Consider the following 21,543-nt stretch of genomic DNA (forward strand, 5'->3'; position numbering starts at 1 on the left):
TGAGTGAGCCTGTGAGCGAATATGAGAAAAAAAAAAATGACTTTCAGCAAGCAGTGATTACTCAAGTCTTTGGAATGAAGAACTTAACTACACGGCTCTTTAGATCTGTCTGATAATAGAGGAGACGTCCTGCTAAGTTTCACATACATGTCCTAATTGGCTGAGAGCTTTTAAAAGCCCGACAGTGTCAAATATGCGCGTCCATCTTTGTCTCACTATATTCCGCATACCATGGTTCCTGCACTGAAAAGCTGTATTACTACATTATTTTTCTTAAATTGTGTATGTCTTGTGTTGGATCCAGTGGTTTCCTCTGCTCGCTCACAAAAAAATTGTGAGGTGAGAAGGTCACTTGTTTGCTTCTGGCAGTATTTACCAATGGATCACACTTTCTTTTATTTATTTATTTTTTAAAATCTAAATCAACAAATTGATTTGAGATGTGGTTTTGGTGCAGGTATCAGTTATTAAAGTTGAGGATATCTTAACCTGAAATATCACCAGCCAGCAGCTGCACAAATACAGACAATTATCAGAATTCAGTAGAATAGACCATAAAAGGAATCAAATGAAATACAAAAATACTGTAGATGTAGATAAAATATTAATACATAAAATAAACAAGAGTTGCAACCCAGATTAGATCAAATAACTGGCTATTACATAGCTTACAAGTATATCATAAAAGCATGGTTATACTGCAGAAATGAATCATGTAGTTTTACACTGTTGCCACGACATTAAATGATTTTAAGCAAAAGACAACTTAAATTAAATGTCACTTTAGCGTCCTCTAGAGGTCATGCTGATTGAAGGAAGATTTAGACTCGCTAATTAACAGATTAATGCTCATTTACACCTCCATAAACACATTCTTAACCTTTACACATGTCTTTGCCTTCACTGTAGGGTCCTGGTCAGTTTTGACCAAAGCCAATAATGTCTTTATAATATCAAAATCTGAACTACAGATCTGTTTAGAATGTATAAAAAGCCAATAAATAGATGATTAATTCTTAATGGATGTTTCAGAGAGCAGGGAAACCTTATTTTGCTTTGTTTAAGACATGAAAACACAACAGCTATAAGGGTCCAAATATATTTTAGAAAGTAAAATGTCGATAACGTTCTGAAAACGCTGGGATTTACTATACAACCATATAACCATTACAATCATTACTCCTCACTGCTGTTTTCATAAACACATCACCATAACTACCATCTATAAGGATATTATACAGGGTATTTTTTTTTTTTACTGTAATCACATCTCAAAATAGGTCAAATTTGGCCCAAACAGTAAGTAAATGTTAAATGCAGAACAGCTCAGAGGAGCCTCAAAACACAACAATAACAGATCGTGATATTTATACACACAATTCCCCTGACTTTTCAAGATGACTGAGCATGTATTGGAGTGACTGAAACAATAACCCACTCTAAGATCACCAGTATCTAGCACGAAATGGTGTAAGATGCATATTTTTGAGTGATGCCAAGTTTTCATCTTTTAACAAGTGGGATCACATGACCTATTTGTCATATTTATCTTACTGCTTAACCACATGTAGAGTAGAGAATCAGCACATGAACGCTCAACATGTTACTAAGAGATTTTAGCTTGGCTTTTTCTTCTTATTTGCTATGTGCTTATAGCTATTCTGGTTCAAAACGCTTCACATTTGTTCAGCAGATAGGTGCTAACATTGCAGTTTGGTGCTTAGTGAGGTTTTAGAGCCTTTTCCTGAAAACAGCTGCCTTCATCCATCACACTAGACGTGCTAAATATGGAGCAAAGCAATAGTTCAAGGCACGGAAGTAATGCTGCAGATTTAGCGCTGATTCTCTTTGCCCAGAGAATCACTGCCAAGCTTTTTCACATACAACTTAATTAGACAATACCTTCTTTTTTTAGCACAAGCTGGATAACAGATCACTCATTCATTGTGGTTGTGCTTAGGAGAGGAAAGGTGACATATCTTGATTTGATGCTTGCTTCAGATAATCTGCTTAAAGTAATGTTTACATGAAAAGCACAAAACTTTTCAACATGACTGATCAGCTGGAACAACTAGTTACATTTTTAGCTAAACAACTTGTAGTTGACTAAAAAGACAAACAGAAAAGCAGCACTTTGTGTCTCTCGCGTATTTCTATAATTATTGTCCCACAGAGATAGGTATCTCTTTCAAAGTATTTAAGCGCTCTTCTTATCAATACAAAAACATGCAAAGTACATATCTCCACTCAATTTCTACAATATTTTTCAAGTCTGTTCAGTTTTCAGTTTCATTAAAAAAATCATGTGCTGGTTGTTTGTTTTAAAAGGGTCATCAAAAATGTAGAAAAGAGACTACTAGCTCTGTGACTGGAACATAATGGTATTACATAAGAGGAGCTAAAGAAAACAGCACTACATTCTTGCTGACGTCCTGCGCTTGATTTCTTCTACTATTTCCCAGCTGGTTTTTTAGGCCTGGCTTTAGGAAGTGGTGAAAGACTTTACATAGCACAGAACAAAGGTAATATATGTAATCAATTTGTACTCTGTCTTGTAACATATGTATCTAAAAGAAGTGAGTTTGAGGTTCAGGACATGTCTTCCTAAGGAGTGAAAACATCAAAGGATGAAAGATGATGAGAGTCATGAAACAATCTGAGAGATATATCGTGTTTCATACGAACTGCTAGCATGAACATGACCAACTCTTTATGTGAAAAATTAATATCACTTTTAAGTTTTTTTCTGTTTTAAGATGCGTTGGAGCTATTTATTCTTTTTTATTTTTAAATTTGTGCTTGGTTTACTTTATATATTTCAGTTATTTACAAGGTTTATTTGCAGGTTAATGATTGCATAATTTTGTGTTTTGTTTTTGTTGTTTGCCTTTGTAAATCAGCCAGGAAGAACTGCAGGGCAATTTTCTATCTTTGTTTATTCTTTGCCAAACTGGATAAATAAACCACAAAACGCAACTTTCAAGGTTTGGACATTGGACTTCTTTTGCCTGCATACAAAATATCACCACAGTGCAGCAGTGGTCACCCATCAAAAACCTGGCAATCAGCAATTATTGTTTTTCAGAGGCTGGTGGTCTCTTAACTATCTAATAATATGTCAAATCTCCAATACAAAGTAATGAACAATGACACAGGACGTTCAGTGGATCAGGTGGAATTACAACTGACAATCAACTGTTTATAAAAAACAATTTGATAATAAATATCAAAGTGTTTTGTAAAAGTTTTATTTACATGTAACATAAGACTACAATGGATTTATTATATAATAAACAATTAAAAAGGGACAATAAGTGTGTCAAAAGAACAGCCAGTAGAGACAGCATACCATACGTCAACACAGACTGAAAAATGATTCTTTATTTTACTATATTTGACTTTGAGAATTTTATTTCATATTGTCCAAACAAAAAGGAACACTGAATTTCAGTTTTGACAACCAGGAAAAATTCTTCAAATGAGACAAAAATGAAGCTTCCCAGGTATATCAAGGATTATGAAACAGTGAAATAACACAAAGCATTAGGAGCCTTGTGGCATTTTTAGGGAACCATGGGTATATCCAGAGTAAGGTGGTATTGTATCAGTATTGGTTTGTGTGCAAATACAATCGCATTTAATTCATGTGGTTGAACTGTTGTCACATCAGTAGTTTTCCCCTGACAAAATAATGATTTGGAATAAAAAAAAAAAAAAAAAAAGCCTCTACAAAAGAAGGAAAAATGTAATTTCTGATTTTTGCCGTCACAGGCCAGTTACTGTAATTTCCACAATTCCACACTACAGAGAACAGCTGCAAGTTTCACAGGAAGCCACTGCTCAGATTGCAATTCTTAATTTAGCACCAAAATCAGACAAACGAGCAGCTTTTGTCATCTAAAGTTTTTCTCTACATGTGAAAATGTGCCTTCTCTACAGCTAAGTGCTCCCACTGCATATTCAGCTGATTTTATTGGCAGTGCGATTCTGGAATTAGTGGTGCACATATAGACCCCACTGCAATATTTCTGAATTTAACTGCTGAAAACACTCAGAATTTACATTAAGAAAAGCTGCCGTATGTTATCAAACATAATGAAGACCAGAGAAAAATAACGCCACAAGTTTATTTCTGTACAAATAAACCAGATTTTGTATAAACTGTACAATCATTTAAACATGCTCAGACTAAAGAAAAAGTTGCCATAACATTGAATGAATATAAAAGAAATCTGAAAACCAGCAACGTAAATTCACTGTGCATATGTACAATTTATAAATTATATTAACTATGTCATTATTCCTACAACAGATTTTTTTCTTCACTGACTGGTTTACAGTAAGAGGTATAGCTTTTATGGATCACAGACTGAACTGATACCGTTAGGAACGTCTCTTTTGCTTCTCGTGACACAGACACAGTGGAGCTCCACACCAAAAAGAAGCAGATCATTGGCAGGCCATTTCAAGAAGTCACTTTAGCTTCAGACTAATGACTCACTCCAGCTCAGTGAAGCGAGCAAACATGGCTTTGCGGACTGCATCTTTGTAGGTGTCTGAAGGAGAGAGGGTGTAGTTGGTTCCTTTAGTGCCGAGTCCAGCTCCCTTCGTTCTCAACTGAGCCTGAGGAGGAAATCCACAGAGTTGAGTACTTTCTAGATCTGTATATAGTTACAGAGCCTGATGAACTATGACACCACAACTGTTACAAATACCTCAATTGGTGCTGTGATGCCCTGCTGGTTGCGACCAAGACCTTTCCCCTCCTTCCAGCCCATTGCCTGCAACATCTTGTTCCCAATATTGTCACTGTTGAGGCCATCTTTAGTGGGCTGTTCATAGTTACTGTACATAAAAGAGCAGAATATCAAATAAAGCCAAGTTTAATGATAAAATAGACTGAACTCACTAGAAGAACGAGATTTCACACAAATCCGTAAAATAAACAAAAATGACTGCTTACATGGCTGGCGCTGGTTGGTTAAATTTCTTCTTTTTAGGTGCAGGCGGTTCAGGGATGCCATATTTTTCTCTTCTCTCGGCTGCCCTGTCCCTATATTTCATCTATAGAAAAAGAAACAAATAAACACGCTATAATGTACAAAAACAATGTTTTCACATTCACACTGAAAAACAAAAGAATGACTCAGAAGTAAGTGGGTGATTCTATATTGAGCTGTACCTCAGTCTCTTTTCTCTCCAGCTCTTCCAGCTCTGCTTCACTCATTTTGGATCTGCGAAGAACTTCCAGGTTTTTCTATGACAAGACCAACGGAATAATGAGCTCTCTCCCTTTCTTTTTGAATAAGTTTCATTGTTAGTTCTGAAGATGATACATGTGATGTTACCTTGTGAAGGTCTGAGAGTTGCTGATGTCGGATTAGACTCTCTTTATTGGGAAACTGTCTCCTACACAGTAAGCATGCTAATTTTTTCCAGTCTGTCAGCTTGTCCTGGCTTATATCACCACCATCAGGTTCTGCTCCTCCCTCCTCAGGGTCACTGTCTCCACTGTAGGCAGCCACAAGGCCACACTAACCACACCAAGGATAAACATACATAAATATTAGCCTTTTACTAAGGGTAACAGACTTTTGAATGCATGCAAAATCTGACATTATCATCATCATACAGAAGCATAGCCAACTAAAATGAGAGATGCAGAAAATACTCACCTTTGAAGAGGTGACTGAGGTGGTTGGTGGCTCTTCTTCAGGGGCCCTTAGCATCTCTGGGATGAGTCTGTCTAGACTTGCCCCCTGGAAAAGGGAAGTGTATCCATTAAAGACATAGAAGCTTTACACATGCAGTCCCAGAACTTTGTTACGTATCGAAGCCTAATGAGATACCTTCTTTTCAAACAATGTGTATCCAGCATCAGCAGCTGCTGCCTCCTTTCTTTCTTCTTGACTAATAGGCTGAAAGCTACTTTTGAAGTTTTCCTTTTGCTTGTTGAGACTTTTAGCCCACCGTTCCATGTCCTTAGCAATCTGTAGGAAAGCAGATTTTTAAAATATAGTAAAGTGCACAAAGAAATAAGTGAAGTGAAAGTGTGCAAAAGTTGTTTCAGGCATAATAAAAATGTTAATGCAGGACTCTGAACACACCTGCTGAGCTGTCTTGCTTTTGGGCTTCTCTTTTTTCTCCTTGCCCTCTTTCAATTCTTTGGTGCCTGTTGCTGCAGAACCACCTGTTTTGCCATCATTTTGTCCAGTGCCTGTGCTGGCAGGTACATATGTCTGCTTCTCACTGTCCCAGTAAAGAAACTGCTGAGTCTGAGAATTGTAGTAATACTGAAAGGAGAAACAGCAATTTGCATGTTAAAAAAATTAAAAATAAATAAAAATGAAAAACGATCAATTACACACTATAAAATGCACAGATAAGACAGAAAAACATGCAACTCACACAAGGTTGATGTGCACTACTTACATGTGTATTTGGGTCATAGTAGAGGCCAGTCTGAGGATCGTAATAGTAGCCAGAAGACTCATCATATTGATAGGTGGATGTATCAGGAAGAGCTGTGAATTAGCAAACACAACAGCATTAACAATGGTGGTAAAAATCTTTCTTGGCAAATTAGAAAAGACAGGGATAGAAATAAAGACGCATTCCAGATTTTCATCCTTTATTTCTACCAAGCTTGACTGAAGCCTGTTAACTAACACACAATTAATAAAATGAAAAGCTTTAAAGAACTAAGTATTACCAATTATGTACAACATTAAACAATCTCAGATATCATGCCACGCACATTTGGTTAGGTCTATCAAAGGAATAACAGATTAACACAGTCCTTTTAAACTACAGGCTGGAGACTGATGTTCTATCCAGGTTCTATCCATAGAAACACTTCAACACACATGACAGTGACCTTGGGAAAACTGTCATGTTACTATGCACGTCACAGTTCAGCAACGTTGGTTTAAAGGGATCTTATGTGCTCATACCAATGTTGGTGTCCGCCGCCTGTTCAGAGGCTGTTAATGTCCCCGCAGTGGTAACAGTGGCAGCTGCTAAAGCAGCAGCTGGCAAAGAAGCAGCTTCAATTCCTGAAATGTGTCCAGCCTGGGGTTTTGCCTCCAACTGTTGGGCAAGTGGCAATGCCTACAATCAATAAACAGTTTATTTAAGATTATTTGGAGATTGTTGAATCAGTAATTCACACAGTATTATACATTTATCTTATTACAGAATTATCAACCGTGTATATTACCTGCACAGCAGGCTGTGCAATTATATGGGGTTGGTAGACTTGTGCGTTCTGTGATATCACAACTCCAACTGCAGTTGGAACAATCTTTACACCCGGGGCAGCTAAAAGTTCAAAAACAAAAAAATGAAACAAAACTCAAGATCATGATGCAAACAAAGTCCAAATATTATATTTTTCAAAGTTTACAGAAAATCTCTGAGCATTTTTTCTAGAAGCAGTAACTTAGCATTTGTTGCGCTTCTCTGAGGATGCACACACATAAAGCTGAGCAAAGGGTCACAGTGGCTTGTAAAGCAGCCACTGTGCATGCATTTAAAATCTTAACTACCTGTTAACGTCAAAATGCCTATTAGAATACAGACAAAAATGATGGAAACAACCACATTAAACATATCAGCTTAACTGAAGCTCTTAAAACTATAAATTCAGTGTAAACAAATGTTAGAACAGCTTGTAGTCTTGTCTAATCACAAACACAAAGAAAAAATTGGAGACACTAATTTTCCAATGTTAAAATGATATAGTGAACAATTAGCTACTGAACCAATATTTTAAAACGAGTTTAGAAGTTCTTTACCTCCTAGAATTCCATTTCCCTGAGAGGTACTGATTGCTGCTCCTTGCTGGTAGTATGTCTGGTAATCCTGTAAAAAAAAAAAGAAAAAGAAAAAAAAAAAGTGTTTGTTCATTTATAATGTCATTATAATAGATACACCCACATGTTTTCTCTGAATGGCTGTAGAGTTACACAGCTGCCACTGAATGATGATACAGAGCGGTATCTCACTGAAGAAAACTGAGAAGTTAGAAATGACCTTCTCGTTCTTGGTAATGTAACCATAATTTTCTTCTTACTAACCTGGGACATGGGAGTATAACCTTCCTGTAGGTAGCTGTACTCTGACATTCCCTCTGAACTCTGCTGTGGCTGAAAAGGAAAACGCCAATTACGAGTCTGTGATATCAAAAAGGGAAGGTGATAACTAAGACGATGTAGACAGAAAAAAGACCTACCTGACTTGAGGACCACTGGGCTGCAGCAATAGCTGTGCTGGCCACAGAGAAGGCACTGACACGATTTCCATCAGGGAGTAAAAGGTCCCTAAAAAAAAAAAAAAAAAAAAAAAAAAAAGGGGAAGAAAATGATATCCACCTGAGTGAAGCTCAATCTTTCTTTAAACAGGCAACTTGAGGAATGCACTAGGCTAACCAGGAAAAGGTTAGCCTAAGGCTAACATTTAAAAGGTTAAGAGCATAGATGCAGTTCAACCACACAGCCTAGCTGCTTTTAACCACAGGAACTTGTGGTGGGACAAACTAGACTCCTTATCATCATTTTCAACTCACTAGTAAAGACTCGCAATGTGGTGAAATCTTTTTATGACAGTCTTGAGTGTGCTAAAACAACTCGAGCGAATGCAAACTTGAATATGTAAGACCAAAATCATGTCGACAATTAAGCGAGCAGATGGGGCTTTGTTGCATTTGCTACGTCGAACTTTATGGCTAACGTTTCTTTAGTGACACCAGTTATTTAGAAAGCAGCCCAGAAAAAGCCATACTGAGGCCATTCCTGCATTTAAAAAAGAAAAAAAAGTGAGGACTACTTACTTTCTAGCACTCTTGGCATAATCCACCCCAATTGTTTTTCCATCTAGTTTTAAGGGAGGCTGCAATCCTTGAAGGATTGTTAGCAGCTGAGATGCTTCCTGTTAAAATGATTGATAATATGTTAAGTTATATACCAAACTTTTTTCAAAGGTAAAGTTTTTTCCATCTGTACATATTAAAGAATTACCAGAGGTGAAGACAGCTGCACAAAGGCAAAGCCTCTGTTCTGGCCCGTTTGCTTGTCCTTAATAAGACGAATGTTGTTGGATGATAGATTGGCATATGGTGCCAGGGCAGTCATGATGGCTTCCACTGTGGTCATAGGAGCAATATTTCTAAGGATGATTGCTGATGGGACAAAAGACGATATTTAGGGAAAGTATACTATAAATAGAGATGTTTTGCTTCCAAACTAAGCAAATGAAATTGCTTCAGTAATGAAGAAGCTCTTACTATCGCCATAGAAATCTCCGCTGGGTTGAGTTTCAGGAACTCCAGTGTTACTGGTTGCTTCACTTTCTGTTGAGAGAAAGACAGAAGTAAGAAGTGCATTAACACAACCTCCAGAAGTGAGAGACTGCAGCAAAAAAAAAAAGAAGAAGAAAAAAAAAAAAAAGGAGGTATAAAGTGGTATAAAAAAAAAAAGACTCTTTAAAAGATAGTGTTGGCACTATGTGCCCATTTCATGAACTACACTGTCTGTTGTGTTTCACGCTTTTTATATTATTCAGGCCAATTAGCACTTATACACCTTACTAGACAGAGTGACATTCCTTAAAAATCCACATCATCTCACAGCTACAAAAACAAACTTGGTGTTGCATCCCAGCCCTGTGGACTCGGGCTGCTCAGATGTCTGCAGTCAGTGGCCTCTTGTTGATTTAACTACTTACCAGCTTTGGCTGCTCCACACCTGAAGCACTTCAGCCTCCTCCGGAAATTGTACAGGCCACACTGCAAGTAACCGTTCACATCATTTTGATTATACACCTACTAAAGCCCTGAACAGTGCTGCCTCAGAGAACAGGCAACTATATTGGTACTGCATACCATACTTACCTAAGACACAACCTAACCTTTACCACTTATCCAAATGTAGGTGTACAACAAAATAAGATGACAGGATTGCAAAATTTGATGCTTACAGGCCTATGTCAAGTGTGTGCGGTGTTCTTTAGAAGAAAATGTTGGATAATGAGACCATGAAACCAAGAGATTAACTTACTGTGCTGCAGAGCCAGTCTTCATACTTGTTTCTGGGGTGACTGTAGTGCATGTCTATGGTTTTTCCTTGGATGGTCAGACGTTTCTGAAAGAGGAGAACAAAATGATCCAAGTGTTCATGGAGGGAACTCGTCTCATCAAAAGAGCAAGCAGTTTTGGAAGGGAGAGGGGACGGGGGAGAGGGACCCCCAACAGATAGCCTTTGAGTTACAGACAGGCACATGACGTGTATGTGAGCATGATGTAAAGAGGGTTCTTTTGGTGTTTGGGACCCGAGTGCCCAGGCTGAGCTGGAGCAAAGTGTACAATGTGACCCTAACAGACTTTCCTGACTGCTTTCCAAAGAAAAAGAAAAAGAAAAAAAAAAAAAATGTATGGGCTTCTCAAAAAACAAAACAGAAGAAAATTCTGTTAAAAAGATTAAGAAAATATAAAAATAACAATTCCCAGTATTTGGGGTAAGCTTGCAAAGAAAAAAAAGAATGGGGTTACACTGAAATCTGAAAATAACTAATATAGCCATGATCTGCAAGGCAAAGATGGTCTGTTCATCAAATTTAAATGCAGATTTATTAAAGAGATCACTTAACAAAACCAGAAAAATTTCTTGAAGCCTATTGCCCAATACAATTAACTATAAAAATATATTAAAATATGAAATTGTAAATCAATAATATAATCATCTCTATATTTGCTCTATTGTATTCAGTTTGTTTTTTCCAGTTTTTTTTTTTCCTCTATACAGTTTCCACACTACGTATTCAATACATTCTGGTTGCCTTTTGGGTTATTTTTCCAGATCCCCAAGATTAAAACTAGACTTGGCGATTGTGAAGCAACCTGATTGGTCTCCATCCATCGTGTAGCATCTTGCAAGTGATAAAAGTCCACGAAGGCGAAACCACGGCTTATACCTAGAGACAGCATTCAAATATAGACGGGAGGCGTGTTAGTTAAGAGTCCAAGGGCATATTATTCAAACTCTTCCACAAACTGCTTCCCGACCCAGGGCCAGATTGGTACACAATAGCCCACTCCTTAGGAGTTTTACCATAGCAAGTAATCCTGCAGAATACCACTGTTTGAACCACACTCAACAACAACATGGGTCTGCCAACTGACTTACTCATAGCAATCAATGCTGCTCTTACTTACCTTAAAGGGCTCCACAGTGTACAAGATAAGCCTTGAATCAATATTCTTACAACCTTTCAAGTACTTTGATATAGTCATCTCCTAACTTCTATGGGAAAATGGGTCTGAATGGAAGCAGATTAGCTCTATGGTCAAAGACTTGGGGAAGGTCGGGGTCCGTCACATGACTGGTTCTCACCTGTTCTCTTTTTCATCAGCCTGACATCCACTGGCTGGGGTCCCTCAAGTTGGTCAATGGCAAAACGAATCTAAACAACAACATGCAGAGGCTGCTTAACATCATAATTCAATCATTCATTCATTCATTCATTAATACCTTTAGAAAGGTACTTACACAATAAAAACAAAGAAAAGGAACCAAAGGGTGTACACGACCAGTGCAACTGAATACTTACATCATCCTCAGTGACATGAGGAGACAGACCCCCCAGCATGATGGTCTTGCTCTTCTTCTCGTCCCCTGGTTCCCTTCGGTAGTCCTGCTCTTGGTAGTCACCATCTGAGTGATAACCATCTTCTGATCTATCACTGTTACGACGCTTCCTCTCCCTTTGCTTTAACACAAAACAACAACAGCTGCTAAGTGTCATTGCACAATTGTTTTTTCAAATGCAGTATTAAAACCCAAGGGCTATTAAGACAAACACCTCTGGGCTTTCTCGTGATCCTCTGCGATCTCCTTCATAACGATCACCACGTCTCTCGTCACCCCAGCGGCGCATGTTGTGATCACCACGTTCTTGGTCTCGCTCACGTCTGTCACGCCACTCAGACTCATCACGGCACTGGTCAGAACCATATCTACCGCTACGTTCTGTTCGACTAATCCTATTCAGAAGGCCATTTAAAAAAAAGAAAAAAAAGAAAAGTCAAACAGGAGCACAACTAATACTGCAATAAACAAACCAACTTAGCACACCTTAGCGTTCAACATGTATAACATTTCAATGACTTTGCTACCATTTTGGTTTTATCATGACTCCAGCCTTGAACAATGCATTGTCTCTCAGTTAATCTTAGCACTGTCATGCCAAAAAAAAAAAAAAAAAAAAAGACTGCTGGAATTCAAACTGCTGTAAGTGACTTGTTGGCCGATAGTCTGTCAAACATATCTGAAACACCTCTAACATGAATGATGATGTTTTTTTGCACTGGAAAAAAAAAATATTGTGACCAGATTGAAGCAGTTTTTGGCAAGGTGAAATTTATAAATCCTTTATTCATGTGCATGAAAAATGTCACACTTTCAATCTCTGTGACATTTTTTTAAAAATGATATGAGTAACAAAAATGTTACTCATATCAAAAAAACAAAAACAAACAAACAAACAAAAAAACAACATTGGCAATCACTCATTGGCAGATAATGACTTTTACATTCTTGTATTGTCCTAACTTTTTATTCGGATTACGTAACACGTTTTACGAGAAAATTTGATGGCAATAAAACTTTTTACCTGTAGTATTATCGAAAACAGATTTAGTCTCCTTTATTTTTTGGTTTAAAAAGAAACTAAATGTAAGGTTTTACATATCTGGAAATGCTGGTAGAAATCAACGCTACTTTTGTCTGCCATTTCAGTTTAAAAACAACTTTTGAATACTATTTGTTTTAACTTATCGCCTAAACTCCGAACATGTTTCAGAGACGCGAAAAACACAAGATTCCCACTATGATAAGCCACACCTACCATGGCGAGCTGCACTGGCATTTAATGTTGCTACTCACCTTTTGTCAGCCCCCATATTTCTTACAGCTTCCGCACTCACACGACCTCTAGAAAACAGAAAAAAAAATACCCGTTAAAAATATACGTAGTGGTTTTACTCGTTTACACATAACAATTCCCCTTGTAGTCGCGTGAACTCGTTTAGCGTGAGAGAAACAAAAACCAAAGCCCTCCTTTTTCTTCATTCCATTATATGGAGCTAGACGTTATCAAACAGACGTCTCTCAAGCCAAAATCAACGGCGCTAACGAGAGACCGCGAAAGCTTTAGTTTCAACTCTGAACGTGAAGCAACTTACCAGTGTAAGCTTTTTGATGCTTTTTTTTCACCCGCACTATTATTTTTTCAAAACGGTAATAGAAAAATTGCGGAGAAGAAAATTCATCTCACGTCCAAAGACTTATCTGCGATGGCACCTTCTTTATCCCAAGATGCATCGGTGTCACCCGGTGCATTATGGGTAATGGAAGGATCAGCCCCGAGTTTGCCTTACAGGCATGGAGGTATCTCTCAACCTGGTTGTTTTCTCACTCTTCCGTAGTTAGTTGTTAAGACTTACTGGGGTTACATGTTGTTATAATTATCATAACAAACAAAACAAAACATAAAACAGCAACAAAGCGTATATAGAAGTTTATTGGTATTTAAATATAGAGCATGGTTATTTTTTTGCGTTTTCTTAAAATTAACAAATCATTGGCAAAGAAGACTTTAAAGTAGTAGCTAATTAAGGTTTAAACTTTTGAGTGGAAAAATGGTGGATAAGATAAATTAACCTATACAAGCTAGGATGAAGTAGCATGGTGGCACTGTTGTTAGAACTCGTCTCATAATAAGAAAGTCCTGGGTTTCTAAACTCCTTCTCTGTGGAGTTTGTCTTCTCCATAAATTGTGTACCCTCTCACAGTAAATGTGCGTTGCTACTTTTATTTTCTTAAAACGTTTGGTGGTTTGGTGAGTGCTCAGTTGGGTAGAAAAGCCTGGACGAACAGCAAAGGGATATAGCGTAGTGCTGCCTGTGAGGGAAAACCCAGGGCAAAACTATCATATCTCGCAGATTTCCGCCATTTCATTGGCTGTTTTCGTTACATTTTCGTAATAGCAGTATATGGATGCGTTCTGAAAGCGCTTAATCCCGCTGCTGTTAGAATTTCTCTGCAGGTTTTACATGGAGTTGAAAACTGTTAATGTTCTACTGGACACATAATTAAATTGCTGTCATGCTATAACCCCGCTTTTTATTTTTACCATACGCTATTAATAATTCAATTCAACCAGAATGCACATTACTCTTTATGCAAGTATGATTTATTATTCATAAAACATTTGTTACACATTAATGCCATTGCAATGAATTCTTCTAACTGTACCAAAACCTGTATACAAGAGCAATCTGACCCATTTAATATGTTGTTTCATGTCAAGCTCTAGTCTATATACACTACAAGTTTGTATAAACATTGTGAGTGTGTCTGTCTGATTACTCAAAATAGTCATAACTAGACCCATCTTCAACATAGCAACATAACTGGTGAAAAAAAGTTAAGTTCAGCTACAATGTTATTTAAGTTCATTTATTACAGTAGTTAAATTCAGAAACATCACCAAACACTTTGCTGTACAAGGAGGCCCTTATTAAATGTAAGTACACAATAATTGTTCATCTTGGCACAGGCAAATGTTCCTCTTTTGATACAGCTTTCATTTGGAAGTGACACTGTACACAACACAGATGGTCAAACTGCAGTGATACAAAATTTATAAATCATAATTGTGCTCCAGACTTATTTTAAACCAATACTAACGGAGCTTAGTTTTGTTTTGTAATAGAATATAATGATGCTTAAATCAATGGTAGCCGAGTCAGACACACATCTTCTGTACAAATGCGTCATGAGATAAAATAACACAAAATCCAGCCATATAATATATTTAAAAAAAAAAGGTCCACATCGTCCCAAAATAGGAGGGTGGAGTCCATCACACTTAATCCAAAAATTCAGGGCGAGGGATGGCAGGTAGGTTGGGGATGTTATGAGTTTCAATGGCCACTTCTAGGTCAGGGTTTCTCCTTTTGTCACCTACAATAAGAGACATGTTTATGTAATGGGTATGGTTACTTGAGAAAAAGACAAAGTCAAATAAAGAAATAAAGTCACTTTACATTCAGTTAACTTACCCTTGCCTCAATGTATTCAATCCTCCTCTCCAGCGCTGTCAGCTTCTCATTGAGTGTGGCCAAACGAGATCGACACGACATGTCTGATGGAGAATTTAAAAAAAAAACTAGAACGTTTAGAGGTTACATGACATTTTCATCAGTTTTTCAACAGCTGCTTAACAAAGATGCACACCGTCACTTTGGGTTAAAAAGGTTTAAAGGGCACATCCGCATACATATTGGCCGACAACACTAGCATTAGCGGTTACGGCAGCCTGCTAATGCTTTCCTATCGTCTGTTGAATCTGGTATATTAATGAATTCATTAAAACGACTGACTCTTAAAGGACAGGTAGTTGGAGGAAAATGTAAGCCGATTCCTCTTCAAAATGTCACAATCCTCCTCCAAAACAAAAACAAGCTGACAGCTAACAGCCGCGCTAACTGCTAGCTGGGAGTGGCCATTGAAAACATCAACATCAATGCTAACAGCTGGCTGAACTAGCTAAGTTCAGCTAGTGATCTACACAAATCTGCCCAGTGAGTTTGTTAAAAGCTTACCAAACGAGTTAAGAAAGTCGGCGATCTTCTTGATGCTGCTCGTAATTACTTCTATGTATTCTCGATTCGCCCAGTCTTGGTGAATCTCTCTTTGCACTGGATCTTCCTGGCCAGCCATGTTGGACGACTTGCAGTATCCCTCTGGTTTCACCCAGGAAGTACCGGAAAGTGTTGCGTCGATGTGAAAATATTATACAACACTTTTTCCCCCAATGAAGATTCTATTTACCGAAATTTCCTAAGTTTCCTACATACATTTCTGAAGGATGTTTGTGTGTATTTTATAGAAATGAGCACAACACAATTTTTCTTTCGGTTGCTACCTTTAGGGGTCGCCACAGCGGGTCACCTGCTTCCATCTCACTCTATCCCTAACATCCTTCTCTGTCACACCAACCCTTTGCATGTCCTCCTTGGCTCATCCGTGAAGCACCTCTGAGGATTTCATCTTTTCCTCCTGCCTGGCAGTTTCATATTCAACATCATTTGTTTGATATATCCACTATGTGTCCTCTGAACATGTCAATAGCACCTCAGAGTTGCTTCTCTAACCTTTCCTCTAAACTGCTGAACCTGAGCTGTTCCTATGATGGTACTTATTTCTAATCCAGCTCATCACTCAAAATCTTAGCACCATCAAGTCTGCCACCTTCAGCTCAGCCTCCTTTTGTTTTTGGAGTTCCACCGTGTCCAAACTATACTAGGTCTCAATACTGTCTTGTAGTGAGAACTTTCCTTTCACTTTTGTTGCTATTTTTTGGTCACAATTCATCCCTGACATTCATTTCTACTCACTCCACCCTGCTTGCAATCTCTCCTTCACCTCTCTTGTGCACTGTCCATAGTTTTGGATGGTTGAACCCAGGTATTAACTCATCCACCTTCACTACCATTCTGTCTTGCTTCTACTTTTATTCCTCTTCTCTCCAGCGCATACCTCTACCTGCTCTCTACTCTCACTCATATGAACATCGCAGTCCACAAAGACTCCTGCCTGATGTAAACGGGCTACCTGTCCATTACCATTGCAAGTAAGAAATGAGCACAACACAAGTATTATAATAACATTTATTTCTCCTTTTAAGTCAAGCAAGTGAAAATATTTGCGATCTTATTAAAGACATTCACAATGGTCGTCAAACTTTTACATTTTTATCAGAAACCCCTCCTCACAAAAACATTTAAAGGAGTGTCGTCATTGAATTAAAAGGCTGAACAATCCAGTAGAACAATCCATTTAAAATATCACAAACAAACCCAGGCCTGCTATAACATTTTTGGAATTTGAGATCTGAAAGCATGGCAAATTATCCTAATATGTGTATGTGCTGATTGATCTTTCTGAACTGTTATGTTTTAAATCACCCATAACATTTCCCAGCACATTTTATTTGATTCTCTTAAGAAGCTGTTTAATATCTGCCTCGATGTCACTTGTCAGGAAATTTCTGCTGTAGCGCTTGTAAGGTTCTCCGTCAGGACCAACCAGGAACTTCTCAAAGTTCCAGGACACGTCATTCCTACACACTGGACTCCAAATGATGTACTTTGGATCATTCATGAGACCCAGGGCATCATCGCAGGGGAATGGAAGTTTTTCCTTCAGATAGACAAACAAGGGGTGGGCATCCTTTCCATTCACATCCACCTTCTCGAGGAGCTGGAACTTTGGTTCAAAGCCATTCCCTGGACGGACATACTTCAGAGATCTTAGGATTTCATCGTTCTTGCAGTTCTCCTGTTGCACCAAAACACAAGCACTGTTAGATAGATGTAGACATTTATGTGGGGTTTTAATTAAACAAGCTAAATAAGAGGAATTGTAGTGTAACCTACATTTCCTCTAGAGTACTTAGGTGCAGTATAGAGGCAGGTGTATTTGTATTTGAGATTTATTCCCTAAGTTACACTTTGTATTGTATTTTTCTGGATCATGACATTTTAGCAGTAAATAATCGTGCTTATGAACCTGATAAATGTATCCGACAGATATGGTATTTGGACATAGAACATCTTTGAAAATTTAGGATATTAGAAATTAATGCGCTGTATTATATATAAAAATCAATACTGTTAACAGCATTGTCATACCAGGAGTTTATAAATATTATAAATATGCAGGCTAAAATGTTGCTTTGACACTGATAATTTGCTAATATTTTAGTAACAGTCAGAATACTTTTAATAAGACACTTCATGTAATATATTACTTTTTAAAATAAGACACTTTACATGTATTTGAACACTTACGGCCCACTCTATTTTAACTAAAAGATTCCTAAAGTTAAAACTGTTTCATTTCAGACTGATAACACACATGCATGTCTTTAAACTTGTTGTGTTACTAAAATACGGCTCATAGGCCATATTTCTCACATGTCAAGAATAAGGAAGCTAGGCCTGGATTTGGCTAGTCCGGAGTTTTGGTCACCTCAGAAACATTACTCTCTCTCTCAAGTAAAAAACAAACACGCTTTGTACCTGATGTCCAAACTGATTGCAGGGCACACCCAAAATAACGAGACCTTCGGTGGAGTAGCGAGAATGAAGGTCGTTCATTTGAGTGTAGTCCCTGGTTGTCGTTCCTCAGAGAGACGCCACATTTTCAATAAGTACAACTTTGTCCTTTAGTGCAGAGAAACGGAGAGTTTCTCCAGACAACAGCTTAGCTGTCAGGTCGTAAAACCTTTTCAAATGGCCAGCCATTGTTAAAAAATCCAGATGATTTAGACTTCTGAAACCGTGAACTCGGATTAAAAGGCTTTTCCTTATCACGTTTCAAATTTGCTCCAAGTCCAGCCCTCGCTTTTATTCTTAGGGCGGGACATGTAGCCTAATCTAACAACACCCCTCAGTGCAAATGCAAATTATTATTATTATTATTATTATTATTATTATTATTAGTAGTAGTAGTATTGTTTTATTATCGTTTTGTAGAAGGACTTAAAGCATTTAATTTTCACGTGCTATCGGAATCTCTCTCTCTCTCTTTTTTATTTATTTCTTTATAGATACCAATCTATAAAGATAAAGTAGCACAAGAATTTAACAAATGTGGTAACTCAGTATGGTAATTATCATTGTTTCTAACCACTTGAGGAAGTCACTGACGTCTAAATCTCCAATCAAAATAAGTCAAAAAATGACATAATGTTAAGTTTTTAGTTAGCAAATATTTATCAAATGACCACTGCCAATTTTGATATTGGACACGTACACAAACCTACACAACCGAAACTGCAGAAACTCAATTAGCAAAACGTATTTCACATCGGTATGTCTTAAGAGATTTACAGTTTGTTTACAACAATCCCCCCTTTTTGTGTGCATGAATGGTACTTTCCAGGAAGTCACAGGAAGTGAATTTATTTATTGCTTAGTGAAATGACTTGAGAACTAATGACTCGAGAAGTGGAAAACACACAAACCATGCTGTTAAACATGGTGGCTTTTTAAAAAATAAGAGCCATAACTGTGTTTACTAACGGCTCCCCCCTGTGGGTAAACAATCATGTCAGACTATATGAATGTGTGTGTGGTCAGTATCCTGATATCCTGCTATCCGTTACATCTTGTATTCGGGAATCTGCTCAGAAGTTACTGTGATAATTGGCCATCAGCCAACAAGAAAGAAAGATTACACCCGCCTACAGGTTCATACGAGGACCTCGTCGACACTTTCGGGAGCTTTTTTGGGATTCGAAAAGGACTGGATCACAGCTTCCACTTTTGGAGTGTTTTATGTTGACAGTACTAAGGTAAATAATAATTAAATAAATAAAAGGTCAAACATCTGCTAAACACTATTTTTTACTATACCATATCTGTTAGCAATAATATAAAGACTATCTTCTGTAATGTCTAAATTATTATTATTTTTTTTTGTTAATAATTTAAAATATATTAACCTAAAAAGCAGGTATATGTTTAAAAAACATCTAAACAAGGCGGTGCAGTTGACCGCTAGATGGCGATGTTACCATTCTCTTAAAATGGCACTAGACGACGAATACCCTACTTTTCACCAGGTATAAGTAGACAACTTATGATGAGATTTATCATATTAATCCAGCTGCATTGTGTACTTCAATAACACAGTCAAGTTAGGGACTTCTCCTGTAGTGATATTCTGTGTTTTTTAGCCGCCCAACGCTTTGGAAGACTCTTGGGACTGACTGATTTTTGTGTTTTCCCTTGAGCATTGTCATGGCACATCTGGTCAGGGTGTGGTGTGCTTTGTGGATTCAGATGTCATGGAATGTAATCCAAGTGCATTACTGGATAGCTGATTTGATACAGTCTGAAAACAGAACTAAATGTAGGGTATGTAGTATTTCTACTATTCATCAAGGGAAAAGTTCAATGAATAAAGTACAAATGAAAACACTAAACTGAATTAATTAGCTAAAAGTAATGTTCGAAAAAAACTTTTTCCTAGTATATCATCAAAACAGTATATACACATATAAATAACTGGTTCTAATTTTGTGTTGTGTTTGATTTTGTATTGTTACAGTGTGAATTGCACACTATAATAAAACACTAGGGAGTGAAACTAATGCAGTTTAATTAGTAGGATACACTCCTGTTGTAATCATCCACCAGTTAATAAAACACCTTTCCAGGGTGGTTGTGATGAAATTATCCTCTAACATCATTGGCTTACCCTGACAAAATCGTTGCTCTAGTCTATCTGAAGGGAGTTGACACTTCGGGGAGTCTTCAATAAAATGAGGTGCTTTAGAAGGCCTATTTAGCCTAAAAAGAAGATACAGTGTTAAAATCAACTTTCCAGCTTCACTTTCACTGGTATACATTGTATCATGTAACCTGTCAATCTGTTGGACACACCCAGGAGTCTAAATACCACCACCTCTTTGGCCTGGTAGGCCTTTTACTTACTTACCACTGAGACGAGAACAAAGAATCTTAGCCTTCTGTTGTTGCCTGTAAGAAAAATGGAAATACTAGGATGGCGGAAATTGATATTATTCTAATTTATTCTTTCATTAGCTTGATAGTAATGTGATTTGGCTCTATCTGTAATTGTAATTATTTATTCTTATTTTGATCTAAAGAAAATAATATGCATCAATTCATCCACCTAACCCTCTATCCATTAAACCTACCAAGTCATCACTGATGTCAGATTAATGTCCTTCTGGAGCCCCTTTTTAAATGTGCACACCACATCAGATGTTCTGTGAGCCAGCACAACCAACTTCAATCAAAGGTCAGACTGCTAAGCTTATAGCACTGTTACTGAAGCTGTAGCTATCTGCTTTATTGTCACTCAAGTGCTTCTAACAGCACAATCAGTCATTTGGCTCTTAGTGAGATGTCTGTGTATGTTCCCAGTTGATCCCTTTGTGAACTCATCTTTCCTCAAATCTCCTATAAACAGCAGGAAATAATTTCTGCTGGATCTGTTTTCATGATACTTAATACTGCACCCTCTCTTGGGTCTCCGAAATCTTGTTCCCACATTTCAAGCAAGTCCAGCTTGAGCTGTGTTTGTATTGGGCTCTACCAAAACAGTGTAACAAGGCATAGCACCTTGAAATGGTTAGTCAGAAGTTATTGCATTGCTACAATGCTGGGGGTTGGGAGGTTCTGGTAACATTAGTGCAAAACAAAGGGCTGAGAGAACTAATATTTGAAATGCGGGTCAACAGTTCATCATATAAAAAGAATGAAAACTACTCATGCTCACATTCACACCTACAGCCAATTTAGAGCAACCTGCAACATTTGTGTAATTCTCTGTGTCTGAAATTTAGTTATGTTGATTGTTTATGGAACTAACTGAACCTTATTGACTTTAAGTCCTAGCATAGCTTCATGCACACCAACCTGATGGAATTTAACTAGAGTTTAGCAAT

At 37.6% G+C, this 21,543-nt stretch overlaps 3 protein-coding genes across 3 annotated transcripts; all 3 read right to left on the bottom strand.

The window, feature by feature from the left end:
• Positions 1-3,366: 3,366 nt before the first annotated feature.
• On the bottom strand, positions 3,367-13,381 carry LOC116334190 (RNA-binding protein 5-B). Its single transcript, XM_039611942.1, has 25 exons — positions 13,238-13,381; positions 12,939-12,986; positions 11,857-12,037; positions 11,605-11,763; positions 11,388-11,457; positions 10,895-10,968; positions 10,056-10,139; positions 9,724-9,784; positions 9,284-9,349; positions 9,018-9,178; positions 8,831-8,928; positions 8,234-8,321; positions 8,079-8,147; positions 7,797-7,863; positions 7,220-7,320; positions 6,954-7,110; positions 6,433-6,524; positions 6,108-6,293; positions 5,850-5,990; positions 5,676-5,759; positions 5,349-5,534; positions 5,183-5,257; positions 4,964-5,064; positions 4,716-4,845; positions 3,367-4,623 (listed from the first exon to the last, which is right to left on the bottom strand). Exons 2-25 carry the CDS (start codon positions 12,953-12,955, stop codon positions 4,498-4,500), a joined length of 2,574 nt encoding a protein of 857 aa, XP_039467876.1. The 5' UTR covers positions 12,956-12,986; positions 13,238-13,381; the 3' UTR covers positions 3,367-4,497.
• An 844-nt stretch (positions 13,382-14,225) lies between these two features.
• On the bottom strand, positions 14,226-15,911 carry brk1 (BRICK1 subunit of SCAR/WAVE actin nucleating complex). The gene is made up of 3 exons (XM_031757557.2): positions 15,662-15,911; positions 15,119-15,201; positions 14,226-15,020 (listed from the first exon to the last, which is right to left on the bottom strand). The coding sequence occupies exons 1-3, from the start codon at positions 15,777-15,779 to the stop codon at positions 14,994-14,996; spliced, it is 228 nt and encodes a 75-aa protein (XP_031613417.1). The 5' UTR covers positions 15,780-15,911; the 3' UTR covers positions 14,226-14,993.
• An 804-nt stretch (positions 15,912-16,715) lies between these two features.
• gpx1a (glutathione peroxidase 1a) lies at positions 16,716-18,475 on the bottom strand. The gene is made up of 2 exons (XM_039611806.1): positions 18,143-18,475; positions 16,716-17,399 (listed from the first exon to the last, which is right to left on the bottom strand). The coding sequence occupies exons 1-2, from the start codon at positions 18,365-18,367 to the stop codon at positions 17,049-17,051; spliced, it is 576 nt and encodes a 191-aa protein (XP_039467740.1). The 5' UTR covers positions 18,368-18,475; the 3' UTR covers positions 16,716-17,048.
• Positions 18,476-21,543: the final 3,068 nt, after the last annotated feature.

The sequence above is a fragment of the Oreochromis aureus genome, linkage group 5, assembly GCF_013358895.1.
Source record: "Oreochromis aureus strain Israel breed Guangdong linkage group 5, ZZ_aureus, whole genome shotgun sequence".
NCBI lineage: Eukaryota > Metazoa > Chordata > Actinopteri > Cichliformes > Cichlidae > Oreochromis > Oreochromis aureus.

Coding starts and splice junctions, on each gene's coding strand:
- brk1 (XM_031757557.2), bottom strand. CDS start 15,779: ATGGCTGGCCAGGAAGATCCAGTGCAAAGAGAGATTCACCAAGACTGG. Junction 15,202..15,661: donor CGACTTTCTTAACTCGTTTG/GTAAGCTTTTAA, acceptor ATTCTCCATCAG/ACATGTCGTGTCGATCTCGT. Junction 15,021..15,118: donor TTGAATACATTGAGGCAAGG/GTAAGTTAACTG, acceptor CTCTTATTGTAG/GTGACAAAAGGAGAAACCCT.
- LOC116334190 (XM_039611942.1), bottom strand. Junction 8,148..8,233: donor CCCAGTGGTCCTCAAGTCAG/GTAGGTCTTTTT, acceptor TTTCCTTTTCAG/CCACAGCAGAGTTCAGAGGG. Junction 7,864..8,078: donor GTTATACTCCCATGTCCCAG/GTTAGTAAGAAG, acceptor TTTTTTTTACAG/GATTACCAGACATACTACCA.